Below are 21,528 nucleotides of genomic sequence, written 5' to 3' on the forward strand. Positions count from 1 at the left end.
TAACTATACAGCTAAATAGTGTTTTGTCATTAACGCAAATCCCGTGAATGCTTCTCGGGACTTGCATAATAATAGTGTAATATAATGCGGCCACAAAGAATAGAGTCGATGCTGTACGATAAAGTTTTTATCGCGTAAGCGATTAAAGTGCCGCGGCGCGCTTAACAATTCGAAACGCAACAAGTGGCGGGAAAATATGGCGACAGTCAAGGTGACGCGCTGTCAGCTGTGCCGCGCGTCAGCTGTGCCGCGCGTTCCCGCCTTTTTCGATTCATCGCGTCGCGGAGCACGTTGCCGGCCGCTGCGTCAAGCCTAGTCAAGTCAGAATCGCGTCGGGCAGCGCCGGGATGTGTCGAGTAGTGTCGAGATTCGGCTTTAGACACGCGGGTATCGAAAAACGGTCGATTTGACGCTTGGAAGGTACGAAGCATGGATCCGAGCGAGGTCGAGTTTCTCGGCGAGAAGGAGCTGGTCAGCATAGTGCCGAACTTCAACTCCGACGTGATCTACCTGATCTCGGGTTCGGTGGGGCCGTTTCGCGCCGGTCTGCCCGTGAAGGTGCCGATCTGGCTCGCCGTGTGCCTGAAGCAGAAGCAGAAGTGCCGTATTGTCAGCCAAGAGTGGATGGACATCGAGGGTCTGAACGAGAGGAAGGAGATGGAGAAGATGTCCAAGTGAGTCCCCTCCGCTGAAGCTTCCCATTACTTATACTTGTTGTCTGAAATGACAACAAACTCATTTTTCTGTTAATTTTATCTCATCATTTCGATATTCAATTAAATTTCATAGTAATTTGATTTAGAAACGTCTATTCATGAAAATTTCATTGCACCAGGTTATTTACGGAGATGCCGAGCTGTCATTACATGGACGAGAGTCAAATTTTGCTAAACGTGGCGAACGACGATATTCCTGACGCGGATGGAATAAGGATCGCCGTGAAGGTAGGTAGAATCAACTGGATATTTATATATATATAATGCAAATGATACACTGATACAAAACTTACATGTAAGTGTTTGTATCGTAGGACATATGGGATATAAGAATGTCTAAATTGCGCACATCCGTGGACGCTTTTGTGAAGAGCGAGGGGGTGCATGCGAGATTGGATCATCTCACTGCAATGGAAATTAATAGTATACGACCGCTGCTGCCACATGCGTTAGATCAAATGTTGCGGATACAATCTGTAAGTATAGTATACTATTTTTCCTACATGCAAAAACTTTGTCAATTTGATTTTTATATATTATTGCCATAATTTTTATCGTGTTGCAACAATTACTTTATGTATGATCTAATTGTTTCTTTACAGGCAAATACAGGAGAAGTAAATTCCCAGCAAAGCAGCGGAAGTTTGTAAGAAAAGTAATATCTAGTTGTTATGTTAATGCTTGTGTGATATAGTCAATAGAGATGTGTGAATATTTTTATAATTTTTACAGTTTGATTGTCTAGTATTTGAATCATATTGGAGGTCATGTAGTATAAATAACAGGGAATAAAGTACACGGTATATTTTATATGTGAATATTATATAACGCTTTTTTATAAGCCAGCTTACTTTCATATTGTTACATACATTCACTAGTATATCTCGATCACATTTTCTCATTATCACTATACATGATAAGTGCGTATTTACATCGGTGATTCTGTCTCGATTGCTCTCATTCGTTGTCCATTAACATATGGCATTCCGCATTTTTATTTACATTCATTAAGTTTATAGTACACACTCAGTCCCTTAACAATCTTTGATTTTTTTCTCCTTAAAAGTAATTGCGCGATCGTAAGGCCACTCGTTAGAAAAATCGAGGCATCCTCGTCTATTTGTTAAGTTTTCAAAAAATATACAATATATAATTTTGTGCAGGTGTTATTAGACAGACGAAAATATTCAAAATATTTCGTAACAAGTAATAAATATTAAGTTTTTCCGTGCTTTTGTCACAAAAGACAATTAGACGATAATAAAATCCCATAGAATCTCTTGAAGAGATAAAAGAGACACGAAAAATTAGGCAATTAGAAAAGTTAAATACATCCTGGCGCGTTACGCATTTGGCAGTGTTAATAAATTAATTATTGTTACAATTATCAGCAATATTTGCAATAACACGAGCTAATAAATGAAAACTGTCAAGACGCAAATCGGGCGGCGATATAGTTTGCGTTTTCAGTCGGTTTAAAAATTTGAACTAACCGTGCATTATTTAAAAACGACATAAGTACCGTATGTGCTCCGCTCAAGCGAGTACTCGGAAATATCACATAATGTCCGTTTCCAGAAACACCAATGCGTTTCTTCAAAATCGTTAAATGCGTTTCCCTTAAACCGCTACGATTTTACTAGGATCCACTTTAACTCGAATGAACATGGTGTCGTCTTTGACGAAGTGTCGTTTCTTCACCATCTCGTGGGAAACGAATCGTGGGAAGCCGAAGCCGAGTGAGTCCGGTTCGCGACTCGGTCGCTGAAAGTTCTTCCAGGTCGGGTCCGGTATGAAGCTCTCCACGATGTTGCAGGCCTTTTCCGCGATGACTGTCTGATCGAACATCGTGAACGACACGCTGTGCGAGAACGGCCATCGCAGAAGCGCATCGTACTCGCCAGGTAGGATCTTTATGTATATCGAGATGTGACTGCCCTCTCCGGTTCCGTTTCCGTTTAAGAAAATGGAAGCCTGTAAAATAAATCAAAAAATCTTTCATCCAGCGAACTAATGCTCGAGTTATTTAAAAGTTGCAACTAATTTCGACCGTATGATTTATACGTATAATATTCGATGCTCACCTGTAACTTGTATCCGTATTGACTAGTATAAAAAGGTGGGCTGACAAGCTCCATTCCCTCCTTTGCTTTCGCTTCCGACATCTTGGCGGCGTAATCCGTGATCTTCCATATGAGCGTGCCCGTGTAATTTAACGATAGTTTGCTAATCGCCGACTTTAAGCTGGTTATTTGATGTTGCTGCTTCGTCACCAGACTGCACATGAGACTTAAATGCATCTTTGAGGATTCCTCCAAATGTTTGTCCAGCGAGAACCTATTTCCCTGTTACAAAAAGATCGTGGTGTAACGTTTTTTTGAATTATAAGCTTAGTGAAAATAATAGGTGGAGAAGGGATAGGCTTTTCATTTAAATAAATAAGCGAATTACAAATTATAATTAATTAGAATAAAATTTCCGAAATTACGAATATTTGAAATTACAGCTTTATTCAAATCAATTAATTTCTTTTTCATGATTATTTATTCACTTGTTCTCATTCTCGGAAGAGAGAATCGCAGATTTTCCAGAAAAGAAAAAAAATTAAAACTTATACTATAAATTTCCTAGAAATTTAAAGTATGTAAAAAAATATATTTTTTATTTCATAGAGATGTTATTAAATATTTAATTATACTTAGTAGTGATGTTAGAATATTAGATATATAAATAAATAAAAGAAGAAAGAGATTGAAATCTTCGTAAATCGATCTTTTATTTCGAACATCGGGTGTTCTATTTCGCAGAAATAAACCTGTTTTCAATGCTTTTTAATTTATTTACCTTTTATATAAGCGGATATGAGCTATAACGTGCGAAAAAATAGTACCTTGAAGCGGCAACCGGCGTCCTTGAATGTACAGGAAAGTAGATGCGTGGTGCAATGATCCTTCAGGTGAACCTCGAGATCCTCCCGGGGCAGCACCGCGGTTTCGCAACGATGAGGACACGCTACCGGGAATCGACCGCATTTCGCGTGGTGAGCGCCGAGTGTATCGAAAACGAATTCCTTGCTACAGTAACGACAGGCGACTAGCCTCTTGGCGCACTCTCCCAGCTTGTGTTGACCGAGGTGTCGCCTTTGCACCTTCATGCCACACTTGTTTTCGCAATAAAGAGGCTCGTAACCGCATGTTCCCGTGTGTTTCTGCAAACATCGCATTTTTACAATTACTTTCTGCATGGAATCAATATAATTCTTGAAGGAATCTCCGATAAAAGTGACAAATTAAAAAAAAAGAACGTTTTATTTAATTGAATTAATTTCCCAAAGTTACGAATATTTGAAATTATATAGCTTAATGAATCGATCGATCGAAATTAATTCCTTTGTCATGATTATTCATTCTCATTTATTCTCACATTCTCGGGAAAGAAAAGCGCAGATTTCGTTAACGAATCCACTATTTTATGCAAAGGTAATTAAGGAAAAAAAAAAGAAAGAGGCGACGAGAAAATTATTTTCGTTGACAGTTGCATGCTTAAAGTCCCATTAATTCTCGGGCGTGTCGGAATCGCTGTTGTACCTCTAAAGTGTGTCCGGTGAATTCTTTGGCACAAAAGTCGCAACGTGCTCTACGCTGAGCGCAGGTATACTTCAGGTGATCCTCCATTAATACGCGAGGTATCATCGCCCCGCATTTATTGCCGCATGGAATCGCATCGTGTTTACACGTGTTCAGGTGCGCCTGTGTGATAAGAGCGAAATCTAAATTTAGTCGGGATCCGTCGAGACCTCCTATTCCCATTTCTGTAATACCGAGCATTACTGATGACTTTACCTTCAACTTCCTCAGCTCGTCCGACCATTTGCAACCGTCCTTGTGATGTATGCAGTATACGATGGAGCCCATTATTGCCTTTTCTGCCTCCGTGTCTTGGAAGTTCTGGAAAAGACCGGGACGAAAGAGATGTTATTTGCCTTCGTCTGTCCGCCGTTTTTTCGAAACATGAAACGTATAAAAACTATCGGTGCGCGTATACCGTAATCCGAAATGTAAACGTCCGGATTATTAATGAATCAAAAAATCCATAGTATTCTCAGAGAATCTTTTTGCGAAGTTCCGTTACCTTATTTCAGGGGTAACGGATCTTTTTCCATGAAATAGGTACTTGCAATGATATTTTAATTTTTATTCTTAAAATATGTTAAAACTCACAAAGAGTTTCAAGTTCTTCTCTTCATTCGATAAAAGAGCATAACGCACAATGATGTATTTATATAAATTTTCATCGCATTGTCATAAATTAACATCAATTATTTCAATTTATCAGTGATTTAAAGATTCTAATCGAGTTTCAAACCGGATATTCTTTAAACCGTGCAATTTGTTTAAATTGCATTTCACGTTTGATCTGTAATAATCGGTAAATTATTTTCGAAGACGCCACTGGTTGGGCTACTTTTCAGAATAGCAAAGTGACAACACGAGGTGCAACGCCGTGGGAGATGCCGCCTCGTGCAGAGAACCACGTGGGTGGTGCAAGCCAGAAATATTTTAAATCCATTGTCATGTTCCTCGAGCGGTTGCACTACGCGATGTACACAATCCCGTTTTAAACTTATTTCGACAAATAGTAAAATATATTTTATTTCTAATATTATCAGATAAATATAATAATTTCCATCAGTCGAAGTAATAGGTGAAAATTTGGAAATTTATAGTTTACGACTGTAATTTAACACAATCGTTGTTTGGAATTTATTCATTTTTCAATGTTTAGAAAAATATGTAGAGGATTTAGGATTATCAAAAATATTGCAGTTATATTGGATTGATAGACAATTAATAAAACATTCATATGTGTGTACGTGATTTATAGGAACTTCAACAATTTTTTATTTCTTTCTCTCTCTCTCTTTTCCCCTCTTTCCTCTCCTGTTTCTATCGAGTCTATTTGCCGAAATTGTTTTCTTGGAAAGCGTGCCGCGCCGGTTCAGGGAAAGGAGTCGTGTGATGCGATCAACCTTTATACCATTCGTATACAAATGCATCCGGCGTATAAATGCGTGCGCGAGCACGCTCGGAGGTGCTCGCAAGTTGAAACCTGCACGACCGGCAAGGTCGAGGAACCTAACGCAACCAGCCCAGCCGTTAGCGGTGCGATATATAAACAGAAAAGAAATGAAAGGGACGAACCTACACCTTTCTCCCTTTCGGGATCGCTCTCGAATTACTTTATGTACCGAACGCTTCAAAATTGGAACGCTTTGGAAAAAAAGAAGAAACGGAGACACGCATGAAAGAGATCGGAGAACCGGAGCTGTCTTGTCACACGCTCGAAATGAATCGAAGCGAAGAATAAATCACGGGATGCATCATCGAATGCGTTACAGCGTGAAGAACATAAAATCGTATTAGAGGCCGAGAAGCATATTAAAAAAAAAGGAGATAGAGTTATTAATAATAAATATAAAACTCTGGAAGTGTTTCTGCTCTACTAAGTCGTCCATTGTTCCCTCTTCGGAGCTCTTTTCTCGCGTCATATTAGGTCCCCGATATTAGAATATTACCGTCCGCACCGCGGCATGTAAGCATGACGTTATATAGTAAAGTAACGGAAAATCGATCTTCGCATGTTCCACTTATTCTACGTACCTTGCAGCGTCGAATATGTTCAATGTTCAATGTTCAATATTCAATGTCATTGCCTTCATAAATCGATCGATCTCGTAAGCGTAATTTATGCCAGCGTGACTTTTTCCTTTGATTTTTTCTGACCTCGACGAATCTGATGCGATCCAGATCCAGATCCGTGTTGTAACAACGAGCGCGAATCTCGATGTAATATTCACGAATCACGATTATTTCATTACTGTCTCTTCACGTTGCGCAATCATAATTATATTTATTATTTCGCGTTGTATTATTTTAACGATTAAAGAAATTAAAAATTCGATTATAAATGCTCATATTATTTTGATCGGCAGCATTCTCAGGCTGTTTACCGAAGTGCCTCTTCTGATGTGGCCCGTTGACGTACTCGATGATGTAAACGGTTAAAAAAATTATACCTTACGTTCTCCTTGGCGACATGAGGATATTCCCACGAATCGGCCGTTGCGAACTCGCGCTCCATTCGAACGGCCGTCTCTTTTCGGGGCGACCTTGGCGAATGGCCAAAAATTAACATACGACGCGACGTGCGTTGATCTCACCGCCTCCTCGTTCCCAAAAACGGTCGAATCGCCTCAAATGAACAGTACCGTAGAGAGGTGATAAAAATGGATCGCTTTAGTTGTTCGAAGTAAGCGCGGTAATTACGATGCGAAAAACCGCCTTCTTAATTTCTTCGCGTTCCTAGCAGCGCGCACGGCAGCTTCATTATTGATTGACCGTTACTTTGCAGATCGTTGATCGCTAATAAATTTGATCCTATTAAGCTTCGAAATATATACATGAATGAAGCATCGATAGATAAAAAGAGTGTAATGTGGTGTAAACGCGAATATTATATAATTCATGACACACATTCCGAGTTTTTATTCTTCTCAGAAAATAAATACTTCGGACCTCTATATCTTACATAATCTCGTATTCTTCATGCATATGCATTTTTTTTTATTCGCGGTTTCTTTAATAATCTTCTTTTTCTTATCTCTAAAAATACAATTTTTTGTACATCCTGCATTCGTCCTTCTATATTTTATACATGGCAGAGATTTTCAGATAGACTCGATGATACTATTTATATAACTCAAGTAGATTCGAAAAAAAAAATCTGTAAAGAGTAGTTCTTACATTCCGATATATTTCTTCCATGCGTGCACGCGGAATCTTTGGACGAATCTTTGTAGGCAGAACTGTTTCAAAAAATGGTGTAAATTGAGAATATCGGGGCAAGAGGCGTCGCGAAATATCGTGACTGTTTACGTTTAGCTTTAGCGTGTCTGAGCGCGATGTAGGAGATGCGCGCAAACGAACGGAGCTGGTTCTCTCGCGCGAGCGCGCGGCTTCCCCTTCGCGCGAGCGGGCTGCACCCATGCCGCGGAGCGTAACGTTCTCGTTCACTCGAACGGCGGAGTTCATCGTCGTGGAATGCGCGACGAGGAACAATGCGCGAGGAAGAGGAGGAGAAGCCGCGCCACTTCCGGCGTAGACCGACCGGGGAATTGTATACGAATGGTCGCCGCCGTTCGCGTCTTCGTCGTCGTCGTCGTCGTTGTGGGAAGAGAGGGAGGAGAGAGAGAGAGAGAGAGAGAGAAGCCGAGAGCTTTTAATATAACGCACCGTAATTGCCGCTCGTTGGACTAAACGTAACCGTCGTCCCGCGTTATCCTCGCATTCTCGCATTCCCGGGCAGCGGAGGATGACATGGGGGAGGGAACACAAAGGGTCGCGACGATTGCGGATACGCGCGCTCTTATTTGGTCTTGAAGTAAGCGCGTTCGCAAAACGCTAAACGAGGACTGACCTCACCAGGTGTATCGGTTTAAGAAACTTCTCCCTGTGGGGACGTAAAGATACATCTTTCCACTTTCTAATAGCCTCATTGAATTCACTAATCTGCGTTATACAACGCGATTATATCTTCTGCTCATACATATCTACTACATGATGGAGTTAGAAGAATGGAGTGCTCCGTTTAGAATGTTCAACGAAATAATTTCAAACGGGATTCTTTCCGGTAAAGATCTACAGACATATTTGAAATTTTATCTTCAACTAGTTGTGGAAGAGATAACTTTTTGAATTTGATTTGATAGACTCAATAACTGGAGAATCAATGACAAATGATCTCGTTTCAGTTTTCTTTAGACAAAGAGGAGAAAAAAGGCTGTCGCATCGCGCGAAATTAATATCCTCAACTGTTCGTTATAACTTTTTTTACGCGAAATTCCGAGAGGTCTCAGAGAAGTTCCCATTCACTTTGTTAAGGCTGTGTGTTTGCTAACATCGGTTAACTCTAATTTAACGTATTCCTTTCAGAGTCCGGGATCCGGAAATTGCGGTGAGCAAGTCAATTATGAGATACTCAGGTTCTTTTAACCCCGGAGTACTTGGCGTCACCGCCGTTCGTCGGACCGGGAGGGAGAGATATCGTCCGGAGCGGAGAAGGAGCCGCGGCTCGAACGGGGAGCGGAGAAGTCGAACGACTTCGGAAGCGGTCGAGGCCATCTGTTACGCTCGGTTCCCACGCTTCCGCTGCCCGCCGCCCGGTCGTGCCTTACAACCGGGCATTTTATTCCAGTGAGACGGCACCGGACGCACGCGCATGAAATTCCACGAATCGTACGGGCGCGAAGAAAAAAAGTCCCGAGCCTCGTCGCCGTCGCCGTCGACGTCGTCGCGTTGGCGCAGCATCTGGCGACAATATCAAAACGCGACGGTTGTCAAGAAGAACCGTTTCTCCCGGCGCGGGGGATTCTCGCGCAACGCGCATCTCGGAGTCAACGGTCCCGACGTGATCACCGTAAACTTATTCCCATCGTCAGTGTCCTCGCCGGAAACGGCGTTGATATCGGAAACCAGCGTTTCCGCTGATGCTTTTAACCGTAATTTAATCTCTAACGGATTTCTCTTTTTCTTTCTTCATGCGTAGTTTACATTATCATCACGAAAACAATCATAACGAAAGAAAAGAAAAACAAAATTCCATCTGACGAAATGAAAACAAATATATGCGATCATCATACACATGTTTACACACATTATCATATGTGTGTCTTTTTTATTATAATTTCCCGAGCGTGCTGCAGCGATTGTGTGACAGAAATATGTTAATTATATCGAATTAAAAAAGCATCGTTATTCTGTTAATCGCATTTGTAACTTTGCAAGTGATTAAAATAAAAAATAAAAAAGACAAAAAAAATTAAAAAAAAAATAAAAATAAATGTGTCAAACCTCATCGGTAATTATAGGCGCTTTGTCCATGGTATCGTTGATCGGGCTGGGTGGCGACGTGGGGCTAGCACTGGGGCTTACGTGGAAAACCTTGGACTCCTTGGCGGGTCTCTGAGGTGACACCCTCGCCGGGAAGCTCAGGGTCTTGGTCCACTGCGACAGACCGCGCACCATCTTCAAAGTTAAAGGCACTATAACGTCACTCGCGCAACCGAGATAACTCGGACTCCGCCGTTGGTACCATTCAGTTTTGCGGCACGCGAATAAGGGACATGACTGTCCCCTACTGTTGTTTCTTATTTTAAAATCGCGTTTCCCACGGACTCCGGAGTAATTCGCACTTCTTACTCGCGATCGTTCCTCTCGAGAGAAGTCTCGTGACTCGTGCCGATTCGAGTGTCGTCGCGGTCGTGACACTCGACAGGAAATTGCCTGCCCGTGCTGTACAATCCGACCTGACGCGAATCCAAGTAAAACTCGAGAAACTGCCTGGTAAAACGTGAACCTGCTCAAGGCAATGGTACACACTTCCCTCGGCTCGATAACGCGCAAGACCGAGTTCACCGATGGACTGACACGCAGGCTGTTGCGACTAGCTCTCTGCGGCTCCTCTGGACCCCATCATGGTGCGTCCAGATGGGGACGCGACGAGGACGATAGTAGTAGTGGTGGTTACCGCCGACGGTGGAGGAGGAAGAGGAAGAGCGGCGGCGGAGGAGGAGGAGGAGGAAGAGGAGCAGGAGAAGGGAGAGGAATCGGTCGCGAGCCAGAAGAGCCGTTGGAGCGACCGGGAGACTGGCTCCGCGCAGGATGGTGCATGTTGCGATCATGCGAATGTAATTTCCCAGTTTCTCGTTCTACCTCGCAGTCATTATCCCCCCGTAACTTCCTGAAATCTCTCCGAAAAGAGCTGTGGGAACTCGAAATGATGAATGACGAGGGCGATCGTCCGGCGGATCGTCGTATGAAAAGAATCGGCTACCTGTTTTGTACATTGTAATTCAATATGGTTTAAAAAATCGTAGACGACTTCGTCAACGTTAATAAACTAGCTCGATTTTGCTGGTTAGTTTAGGATCTTATCATTAGGATCGGAAATGACGAGAGAGGAATTTATATAAATAAAAGATTGATTATAGGACTAAAAGACGTCGGTGAAACCGGTCTTTAGACTAATCCGCCTCCACAAGACTAGACTTTTGTTTTGAGAGAAGATAACTGGGGGAAACATGATAACCGAGAGAAGAACACTGTCGGGAAGTGGAAAGGGGAGGGGAGAGACAGGTCGTGAATGAAGGAGCATATGCATGTAAAACAGGAATGCGCTCTCTCTCTTTCTTCTTCTCTCGCTTCTTCTCAGGTGGCGGACAGCCGACAGGTACGATCCTGCACAAACCTGCAGGGATTGCCTTTCCAAAAAGTTTGCTTAGATCGTTTTCGTGACAATTAAGTCGGTTCATCATTATAATTTCATTACAAAGAATAATTGTCAAGATATCATCCCCTCCATCCGATTAATGACAAGAAATTATCGCGGTATTACGCGATTTCCTGACATAAAGAAAACTGATCGTCGTGCGAAGAAAGCCTTAGAGAAGAGAAAGAGGGAGGGGGGAGAGGAGAGTCTGATTTCCGTCTTGATATCAAAATGGCCCTTTAGGAACAAAGAGCTCTACATCGACGACGCGATCGGTAAGGAAAGAAAGAGAGGGACACACGTGTTGCCAACTGCGGGTTTGTGGAGTAACGAGCGGAGGTGAAGGGGAGAGAGTGAGAGAGGAGAGAAAAGGGGGGGGAATAACGACATCGTCGGACCTATATTGCCGCCCGGTACCCGGTATGCACACCGTGCATTCAACTGTGCGCGGACCGGATCTAACCCAGCTGCGGCCTTCTTCGACCTTCCCCCCACCGATGATCGGCGAGGGAGAGAAGCCCCCCGGCTCTCCTGGCCGACGATCGACCATTCCAAATCTTCTACTGACAATCGCGAAAGCGATTCGCCCGTGCAGGATCACCGCCGGGCTCGCGTGGACGGCGTGGACCCACAAAGCCGAATAAGCCATTCGGCGGTCGAATAAATATCTAGGCGTGCACGCGCCTCTCTCTCGCCGAGCGTTCGCCGTCGTCGCTCCTCGAGTCGCTTCGGAGCGTCGCGATTAATATTACGTATCGCGATTATTCCTGTATCATTTAACATCTTCATTTATCTAGTCGTCTTTACTTTTTTTTTTATTAAACCACCTCTTTTATATTCGTACGAATTTAAGGAACTTTTTGTACAAGGATGTAAATATAAGTAATTGATACACCTATATTTTTCTGGAAATGCTTATCTCTATGAATGAATTTTTATACGTACTGTAATATAAAAATTATAATCGACAGATGCAAGAATAAAACAAAGCGATAGTAAAATTCGTAAATAATATAAAAGTTTTGGATAGTTAAAATCTTTCTATAATTCATCAATTATCTACAGAACATTTAATCATCGCATTATCGAGGAAATGTTTTTTACATCATAGAAGGGTTATAGGGTCATATATAATACTAGCTATTTAGTAGAATAAATGACTATCTGTAACAGACTTCTAAACGTCATGAGATAACGATATCCCTTCAACCTTTTGTGGTCATATATACATATAATCAAATTGAACTATTCAAGTCAACAGTTAGTAATATAAATAACAAATCGCTGATATTATTTTATACCTAAAATGCTCCTATTATATTATATAATTATATATTGATTGTTTGAAAGCTATATTGAGGATTTGTTTTGGAATGCCTAAAGAGCGCATCAATAATATTTGTATAATATAAAAATTATAAATTAAGAATCTATGTATAAGATTCAAGTAATAAAAATGATTTAAATTTAAAATGATAATCAAACGAAGGCATTTAAAATGATAATCAATGAGCCAGGCACGTTGTTAGTGCAATAAAACATATATTATTAATAACTTATACAAACATAAATGTCCCCATCATCCCCTAATATAATTATACAATAGTAATATTGATGCTCTCTTTAGAGTTTAAGAGCCGCTTAAGATTTAAAATAAAGGTAGCATTTTTAGATTTTAATTTTTTAGTAGAGTTGTCTATATCCATACATTATTCAATCGTTTCGCCGATCACGCGCTTGTCCATACTTCACGCCGCGTGCATCTGTCCCCCGATCACGTGGGCCGCAGGTGTAACGTGAACGTGCACGAGCAATCTGCAGCACACGATCGCGACACGATCGGAGAGTTTTCTCTTTTGAAGTAGGGATTTTCGTCGGGAGGATTCTCGTCCCGTATTCCAGGATACCAGGCGCAGGATACATACAAAGGTGTGCCTTGTCGAAGCGCACCGGCGATACGAGGAGCACCTGGCAAGACGATGGGAGGGATCGAGCACATGCGGAGGATAGGAACGGCGAACGCGCACCGTCCGGGGAGTAATGCTGGGAAGTGTGCAGCTGTCACAGCAGCTGCGAACCTCCTTCTATCCCTCTCTCTTTCCTGCTCGGTGACCGGCAGCTTTCCTCCGACGCCTCCTGCGCCTTTTGCCTCGCGTCGGCTGCACGCCGCCTAATTCCTGCCACGGCATACTGATTCCTTTACGGATTTTTATACTCCTTCGTCGCAGTAAATTCGTGAACGCAGCTGGAAGCCAGCACCGGCATAGCAACGGAAGGCCAAAATATGGCCAAAAGATGGTCTAGAGCACGTATTAACGATTAGATAGAATGTGCTTTTACCGAGATATTCACATTGTACAAATTTTTTAGAAGCTTTCCTAAAGTATGTCTAAAGTTTCTCTACGTTGTCTCTCAGTATTTATTGAAATAATGAATGTGTAATTAGTAACACGTAAACAACCACGTGCGTTGAGCAATACAAATACATTTATTGTATAAATTTATATTACTCAACGCACGTGGTTGTTTACGAGCTTCTAACCAGGCTAATCCTTTTACTCGCGCCTATTCCGATTATATTTTAATTGACTTCGTAGTTCTCCTGATATAATAGATTTTGTTTGAGGAAGGAATTTGAAATTGAACGTGAAATTTGTGAATTTATTTCAGGGAAAGGAATAAACATAAACGTTCTCACGTTTAGATGTTATTACCATATTTGAGATATAGGAAATTAATTTGTAATTAAAAAACTTATCTAAGAGATAATAATTTTCCGTAATTAAAGGCAGACCCGAAAATTTCGAGTTTTGCTACGATTTCGTGATTTCTAAGGAAGCAATCTTCTATTTTCTGGTCTAATTTTCCGCAGGACAAAATCTCCTATCCCCCTTAAGTTAAATAATGATATAATAGATGTATGATTTTAAAAGAATATCGATAATTATATTTATATATATTAATTTTTATTGATAAAAATTTATATATAAATATAATAACTATTTTTAAAATTCAATTATATATCATATTTTCTTCATGATAAGCTGACTAATATATTATACATTTAAAACGTTCATCTCGATCGTTATGAAGCAAATTGTTGTTTTCCTTGAGTAATCGTTGACTGTATAACAATGATTTACTTTATCCCGTATAAGAAAAGCCCGCATCTTAATTCTGTTTCGAAACCAACTACCAGTATCGCAAGAGAGAAAAGCGTCCTTGCTCCTTTCCGAGACGAAAAGATCTGCCTGCATCTGTCTCCGCATCAGCTGCCTCTCTTGTGTAAAACTAAACTTCCTATCCTGCCCACACATCTGTTCTAGCTCTCGTGGCACATTCGTAATGGATGTTGCGCGACGTATCTCGACAATAAGAACGAAACGAAGCGGTATTACATTCACTGATCTCTAAACCTCAATTTTTTTCTTTATATTCCGTGTACCACTTGTGATATCGTAAATGGCATGACGCGCTTGTTTCTCTTTAGCGTCATAATAATTCAATTTTACTTTCGTTACATGTAATACGTAGATATGTAGATATACATATATATCATTCAACAAGTCTCATTTTAGCACCAGTCACTATTCGCTGAGTAATAAATAATAATACAATCGATTCGTTTAAACGAACATTTTGTCATTTTATCATTTTTATTTTATCATTAAGTCAATTTTATCATTTAAGTCCTTACGTTGAGATTCGTAACTTACGATAGATTTGAAATAATTTTATCTTCTTTCGAGTAACAAAAAAAAATTGAGAGAATAAAACCTATCCTATATTATATTCCTATATTCCTATATTATATTTCAGTCCTATATCTGCATGAACCTTTACTTGCGATTTATTTACACTTGCGTAATCGACGTTTGTATATGTATAGCTAGCAATGGAAGTGCAATGGAAGACTCGTGTCGCAAAACAGCCAGGTGAAAGGAAAGTTTCACAGCGTTTCGTATAGATAAGTTAGTGGATTCTTCAGAGTAATGTCGGATCGTCGACGTTATTATTCGCTTATCTCAGACCTTGAATTGAATATCTCTTTTCGTTTCAATCGCGCGGTATCATTTTCAGAAAACTTCCAGCTCTTGCTATTACCCGCATTACGAGGAAAACAAAGAGAGAAAGAAAAGAGATTAAGAGAGATTAAAAATTGCAAGTATTGAGATTGCAATCTGAAAAATCTGAAAAATCACAATATCGTCTACAATATTAATAAATAGAGATTCCATTTTTCTAATTAAGCTGTCAATCTTTTTAAGATTAATCGAGGACTCGAGATAAAAACTTGATACCAAGGGTTCTGGCAAGACAACATGACGTTTTTTTCTTTTGCACGAGACACGACATCTTGTTGGCTCGTTCTCCTATTTTTTTAATGCTCCGACATTCCTATAGCGCCGACTTGATCTCTTCGTCTTCTTCTTTTCTAATCGAACCCATTCTACCAGAGCCAGGGAATCGGGGCAGCCGCAGAGCAATCGGTACGCGCAGCTGTCGACAACGTTCCAGAACGTGTCGGACGACGAAGCAGCTGCCCCGAAGACCGAAGCGCGGCGCATTACCGCCCAATTCGATCGGCAGAACGCGCCCGATCGGGTGCGCTCGCACTCTTCCGCGCCTACGTATTACATACGTGCGTGCACACGTGTGTCGTATAGGCATGTACGAGGCATGTACATAATACAGTCGCCGGGCGCATTTGAAACCGGTGCCCCGGAGATTACCGCGAGGTCCGCATTCGCGAGGGCACCACGAAGTGAACGCGAATCACCTGGCCCCTCGCGACGGACCGTGCGATTAATTACGTGTAAGTGGGGTCGCCTTTCAAGCGCGTCGCTCATCGCCGAGCGAATCTCATCGCCGGATGCGAGCGGGTAAAAATCCTTGTGTTCACGACGCTGGAGATCGGGAAACCGAGATCTCGAACCGGAAAGAGAATTGATCGTGTAGGTCAGTTGGCCGAATTGTTCTAATGTGACTCGTCAATTCTCTCTCCGTCTCGGATAGATTTCTAGCATCGTGGACGTGAGGCTTATAGGAGACACCATCTCTGCACCCGTGTGTACGACACTGCGTATGCACGCCGACACGCAGATAAGGGAAAGTTAAGGCTTCGCGAAGTCGACCGCGCGAAAATGCCGATACCGCGATACTCGTCGTTGCGTTGTAGGTACGTTTACGTTGGCGCGCGCGGAGGACGATGAAAAATATTAAATGAAGTAAGAACGTTATTGAGCAAACACTAGACTCTTAAAAAATTATAGTATTTACTCTTAAAAATTAAGCACACAACATTATTCCGAATTAACGAATAAGAAAACGTTTAGTATTATGTACAAAAGATCTAGTAAATAATTTTTTCCGTATATATCGTCAATCAAATAGTATATAATTTTATTACACAATGACTCCAGTCGCGAAGTCGCGACGTTGAATAATCGTGTTGCTCGCGAACTTACCGTTTCATGTATAATCCGGTTGACATTATATCGATACGTTCGGTTGTCCACGTTCGAGGAACCAAAAGCAGACGTCGTCGAGATGGACGAACGCCGATGTTCTTTAACAGAATATAGCGTCGACAGGTGGTATCGCGCAAATCGCCAAGCGTAATCAGTCCTCGCGCGGTGACCACAGGATCGGATACCTTGAACTTGCCTCCAAAGCTTTCCCTTCAATCGCACTTGGTTGTAGAAACGAGTTTATACCTCAAGCTCATTTTTCCCGTCTAATTTACATCAAAACTTGTCTCTCTATCCTATCTCGAACTTGTATATTTACTTCAAATGGCAACTTTTTAACAATTAGGTACCAATGCTCCGCCCCGGAACCGGCGCGAATCGAACGAGTGTTCGTTCGAAATATTGCTATACAATCACGATAGATTTCCCTTTCGGTAGATTCGGAGCGGCAGATCAGATTCGACACTCCGCGAGACGCGCATCCAGACCGAGGCACGCCCGTTTCTTACGAAATATACCCGCGAGAGCCACGAATGTGTCTCCGAGGATCGTTCGGGGAAGTGGTGTGTCGCGCGTCGTCTGGGGTTCGTCGAACCTCTCCGGTCTATCTATCGTCCGGCCGCGGCCGTCGTCCGCGGCGAACGTCCCGCGCTTATCGGAACGACGATACAGGGAAACTCGTTCGCGTGCGTATAGTCCGCTCCGCGGTCGCGCGACAGCGTAAAGTCGACTGCACAATCGCGTGCGGGTCGCATTACCGCGACGAGTATGTATGTATGTATGTATTTATGTATGTATGTATGTATCTACGTGCTACGTGCATGCGACGCGAGACCGCGGCCCCACCGCGCGCTAGGCGAAACTAAGAGGGTCCCTCGGGATATCACGCGCGACGGGGCATATACGCGCGGGCCCCCGTGTACACGCCTATAAGGTAACCACGTATATACGGAGGCAGGTGGCGGTAGACAGGTGAACGTGTTGGCGGAACACAGGAAGTGCCGGAGACAGAGAGGCGAATACAAAAGCCCTTTCGGGATAGAGGGGGAAACGACGACGACACCGGCGGAGGTAGGAGAGGGAGTGAGAAACTCGCCAAGTGCCTAGAAACAGAATTGTGAAGAATCGCGGTGTGCGCGTTCTTTACAATTAGCCGCGGGAAAATCCTCTGAAAAGCGCGCGTCGCGCTTCGGATTCTTTCGATGGAAAGAATCGAATATAAGTAATATATGATATTCCGAATCAATTTATTCAAGGATTTGGATTTATTCCAGAATTAATCTGGATTCGAGAATTTTCTTTCGTAAATTGTATAATATGTAACTGCTCGGAAGAAATCTTTCGTTTTTTTTATTAATAAAAAGCTCAAATAAAAATTAATCCCAATATTTCAAATAAAAAAAAAATAATAATTAAAAATTCATTAATATATCACATTATTTGACTATATAATGATGATACTATTGGAAAAAAGAGGAAGAGCGAGAATTTGTCAAGTGCTTACTTAGAAACAAAATTACAAAAACTGCGCGCGTAATAGCGGGAGAACCTTTCGAAAAGCACTCGTCGCTTTTCAGTTGGATGGAAAGAATCGCTCTCTTTCGCAAAATGATGACGATCTTGCCGAAATCGAAAAGATCGAATATGATAATAATTCAAATTAATCTATTCAAGAATGCTGAAATTCAGAGAACTAATTTAGATTTAATTAAATTTTAATTTATCGCAAGCGAAAAGCCCTTCGTTTATAATCGAAAGCCGTCATCCCGATCACCCCGATCTCGGAAGCGATCATTTTGGTTTCTCACTTTTAGTTCGGGAAAAAGGTCGATTTTAAATTGTGAGGTTATAAGCTTAATGTCATATACGATATTCTGAGAAACGTGAGTTACTTAGATAGCAATGAATACATGTACCGGATATCGTAATAATAATATTTAGAGCTGACTGCATCGTTTTCATTGAATCATTTCTATTGCTTAATGACACCTTTCGGTGTCATCGACAAATACATATATCCCCCATGTATGCTCGAATATCCCAAATCAATCTCCTCTCCCCTCCGAGTACAAAAGTACCTACAATTATGTATTCTCGAGAATTGGAGAACGTTTAAGGAAATCAGGACCCTCATGTAGTAACACATTTTATTGGCCCAATATTGGCCCAATATATCCCCAATGTATACCGAATTGAGAGAATTGTGCTACTAAGGGATTATTTCGGTTGTTCCGACTTAGCATAGATAACATCACCCGCTTCGAATTTTACTCGTTCGCGTCAGAGAGTTCACCGTGCTAAGCAACAACATGGCGTTATTATGCCGCTTGCGACTCGCCGCGTACAGGAATAGCTCGCACATGTCTCTCACTCTTTCACTCTCCTGCTTCTCTCTTTTCCCTCGTGCCCGGTACGCGCGCATACGTATGTCGTTGCGAGCGTTCACGTAGGAAAAGCTCGCTCTTTCTCCTTCTTTCTTCCACCTTCTCTTACCTCCTTCTTCTCTTGTCCTCCTCTCTTTCTCTCTCTCTCTCTCGCTATTCGTCTCTCTTCCACTCTCGCCGGAGGATAGCACACGTGAAGCGCGACACCGTCCGTCCTCCGCCGTTCTCCATCGTCGCAACGCGACGGTGGAGTCATTGACTGTGAAACCGGGGTGACGAATACGAACGAGGAGCACGAGAACGTCAGTTTCAGATTCCGTTGATGTCTCCAGCCGCGAGCCGGATGAAGGACAGAGGTCGAAATGTATGTACCTCGATCGGATGCACGGGAACGTAAAATCCCGATATATATCAATTAACATTGATATTACATCAATATTAATTTTTCATTCAACAATTAGTGTAATATAACATATTGTACGTAACAGTTACATTGTTGAATAAAAAATTAATTATAATATTGATATAATGTTATTATTGGTTGGTTATTAATTGCTGTTTACTGGAATACAAATCGCGCAAATGTACAAAAAAATGCTACAATGTTAATGCATTACTCTAAACGATGCAAGATTGCATCTTGAAAATGTGATTCGGATAGCGGCCGAACCCGTAAAAATACATTCCAAATATCTTTATCGGCACTAACTTTTAATTAATCATATATGTGAATTCATTGAGATTAATATCTTACTATATTATACACGTAATACAGTATAATCATTTTCACCATGTATAATAAAATACTTGGAATTTAGGAGGTCTCCTATAAGGATAGCTTTAATCACACAAACTCTGATTAACTCTAATTAATAAATGTATTAATTTGTTTTTATAATTAATTTGTCAAGAAAATACTTACACTATTTTATTATATAATGTAATATAATAATTAATGTTTTGTTGTTTAATTAATACTTTAAAATACATAGAAATAAGAAAGATCAAATTAAAACCGACCGACAAATTATATACAAATAATTAAAAATTTTGTAGGCATGAATTCTATTGATTTATAAATTAATTAACTACAATTATATGATCAAAGTTTGAACGGTCTAAATTTTTATAAATGTAAATAACTTTAATCTCAGTTTATTTATTCTATCTTTTTCGAATTCTTAGAACTAAAAAGGTAAATTAAATTTTAAGTTAATCTACTTTTGGTAGAAATAAACATTAAATGAACAATAATTAATACTTCAAACTTTGAATAACTTGTCAATTAATCTATTCGTTTTCCTAATTTTCTTTTGACGTATTAAACAAAAGATTTTAATTACTCTATTTATTAACAAACTACTAATAGCTGACACACAATATTATTTGATAAGTTAATCGGAGTTTGAAATGCTTATGCAATAATTAGAAAGTCGCCCTACGTCATCGAGACGTAAGAAATGTTGACATTTACGCAATTTGTAACACGAATGCGATATCCTCGTGAGACTGACAACCGGGATCTAATGAAGTTTATTGATCGAGTAATGTTACCATTGCAGTTTTCGACGTGAATTACTGCTATATCGACGATCTCAAATAACTGCTATTACCATAGGAACGCTATTTACCATATGCAACTAATTCGATAGTCGATAATACCGATATCGCGTTTCCGTTTCGCGGTGAAGATCCGCTGTGTGGATGGCGTGGGTGATACGATCGCGTGAAAGCACCTAATAAAACTGTCGTACAGCTGCCATATTGCATTCAACGGTAACATTTAGCTAAGCGTCGCTATGATCGCGCGGATCGCGAACTTGACGAATCTGTCGCCTTATCCCTCAAAAAACTATATCCGACGTCGTATTTTCCATCGGGTCGACGCTATAAGACCTGAAAATGTCAAAATTCGCCACCGGAACGCGAATTAACGGAGCACAGCGTTCGGTTTCAACGTACGCGGTTCTTTCTCGTGTTGGAAAAATTAAATTGAAGACAGCTCGGCGAAGTCGCAGATATTAATCCCTGATTATCGTTACATGCATAAGCTACCTGGCGATGATCCTTGCACACGTATCTTGGCATTCCTGGCTGTATTCAGAGCAAAATATCCGGGCTAGAACGGCGGCTCCTTGTTCGACGCTCCACGGAGCACAGGAGCTCCGGATCGCTAGTACTCCAACGCGGACGCACCACACAAAGTACTCGTGATTCACATATATGTATTCCATCACTGCATTCCGTCACTGCAATCCGTCACTGCAATCCGTCACTGCAATCCGTCACTGCATTCCGTCACTGCAATCCGTCACTGCAATCCGTCACTGCATTCCGTCACTGCAATCCGTCACTGCAATCCGTCACTGTATTCCCTTACTGTATTTTATCACTGCAGTATTCCCATCGCGTACACACTGTATTCACACGCGAGATACTCTCTTAAGCGATAACGACAGCGAGAGATACAGATATATACACACTTGGATGCGACCGCATCATCGACCATCGTCCCGGCATGTCTCTACTCTCTAGAGAAGTTTCTAGAACTAACGTTTTGGGCGCGCAAATCACGCGATTGCGATCTTGAGAAACTTCAAATTGAAGGAACCAATCACGTCGCGACGATCG

The 21,528-nt window shown here is 41.4% G+C and overlaps 2 protein-coding genes across 5 annotated transcripts; one reads left to right on the forward strand and one right to left on the reverse strand.

Moving 5' to 3' along the window:
• Window positions 1-68: 68 nt before the first annotated feature.
• LOC105462963 (probable DNA replication complex GINS protein PSF2) lies at window positions 69-1,526 on the forward strand. The gene is made up of 4 exons (XM_011709915.1): window positions 69-674; window positions 836-944; window positions 1,031-1,192; window positions 1,319-1,526. Exons 1-4 carry the CDS (start codon window positions 430-432, stop codon window positions 1,364-1,366), a joined length of 564 nt encoding a protein of 187 aa, XP_011708217.1. The 5' UTR covers window positions 69-429; the 3' UTR covers window positions 1,367-1,526.
• On the reverse strand, window positions 1,522-21,411 carry LOC105462962 (TNF receptor-associated factor 4). Of its 4 annotated transcripts, none has more exons than XM_011709910.1 (7): window positions 16,511-17,184; window positions 9,626-9,799; window positions 4,559-4,663; window positions 4,304-4,465; window positions 3,607-3,924; window positions 2,801-3,061; window positions 1,522-2,690 (listed from the first exon to the last, which is right to left on the reverse strand). In XM_011709910.1, the coding sequence occupies exons 2-7, from the start codon at window positions 9,797-9,799 to the stop codon at window positions 2,337-2,339; spliced, it is 1,374 nt and encodes a 457-aa protein (XP_011708212.1). In that variant the 5' UTR covers window positions 16,511-17,184; the 3' UTR covers window positions 1,522-2,336. The 4 variants fall into 4 exon arrangements, with proteins under 4 accessions (XP_011708212.1, XP_011708215.1, XP_011708213.1 ...); XM_011709913.1 differs by having other exon boundaries at window positions 9,626-9,778; window positions 16,511-17,182; XM_011709911.1 differs by lacking the exons at window positions 9,626-9,799; window positions 16,511-17,184 and adding an exon at window positions 20,953-21,411.
• Window positions 21,412-21,528: the final 117 nt, after the last annotated feature.

The sequence above is a fragment of the Wasmannia auropunctata genome, unplaced genomic scaffold (genome assembly GCF_000956235.1).
Source record: "Wasmannia auropunctata unplaced genomic scaffold, wasmannia.A_1.0 LD336092.1, whole genome shotgun sequence".
NCBI lineage: Eukaryota > Metazoa > Arthropoda > Insecta > Hymenoptera > Formicidae > Wasmannia > Wasmannia auropunctata.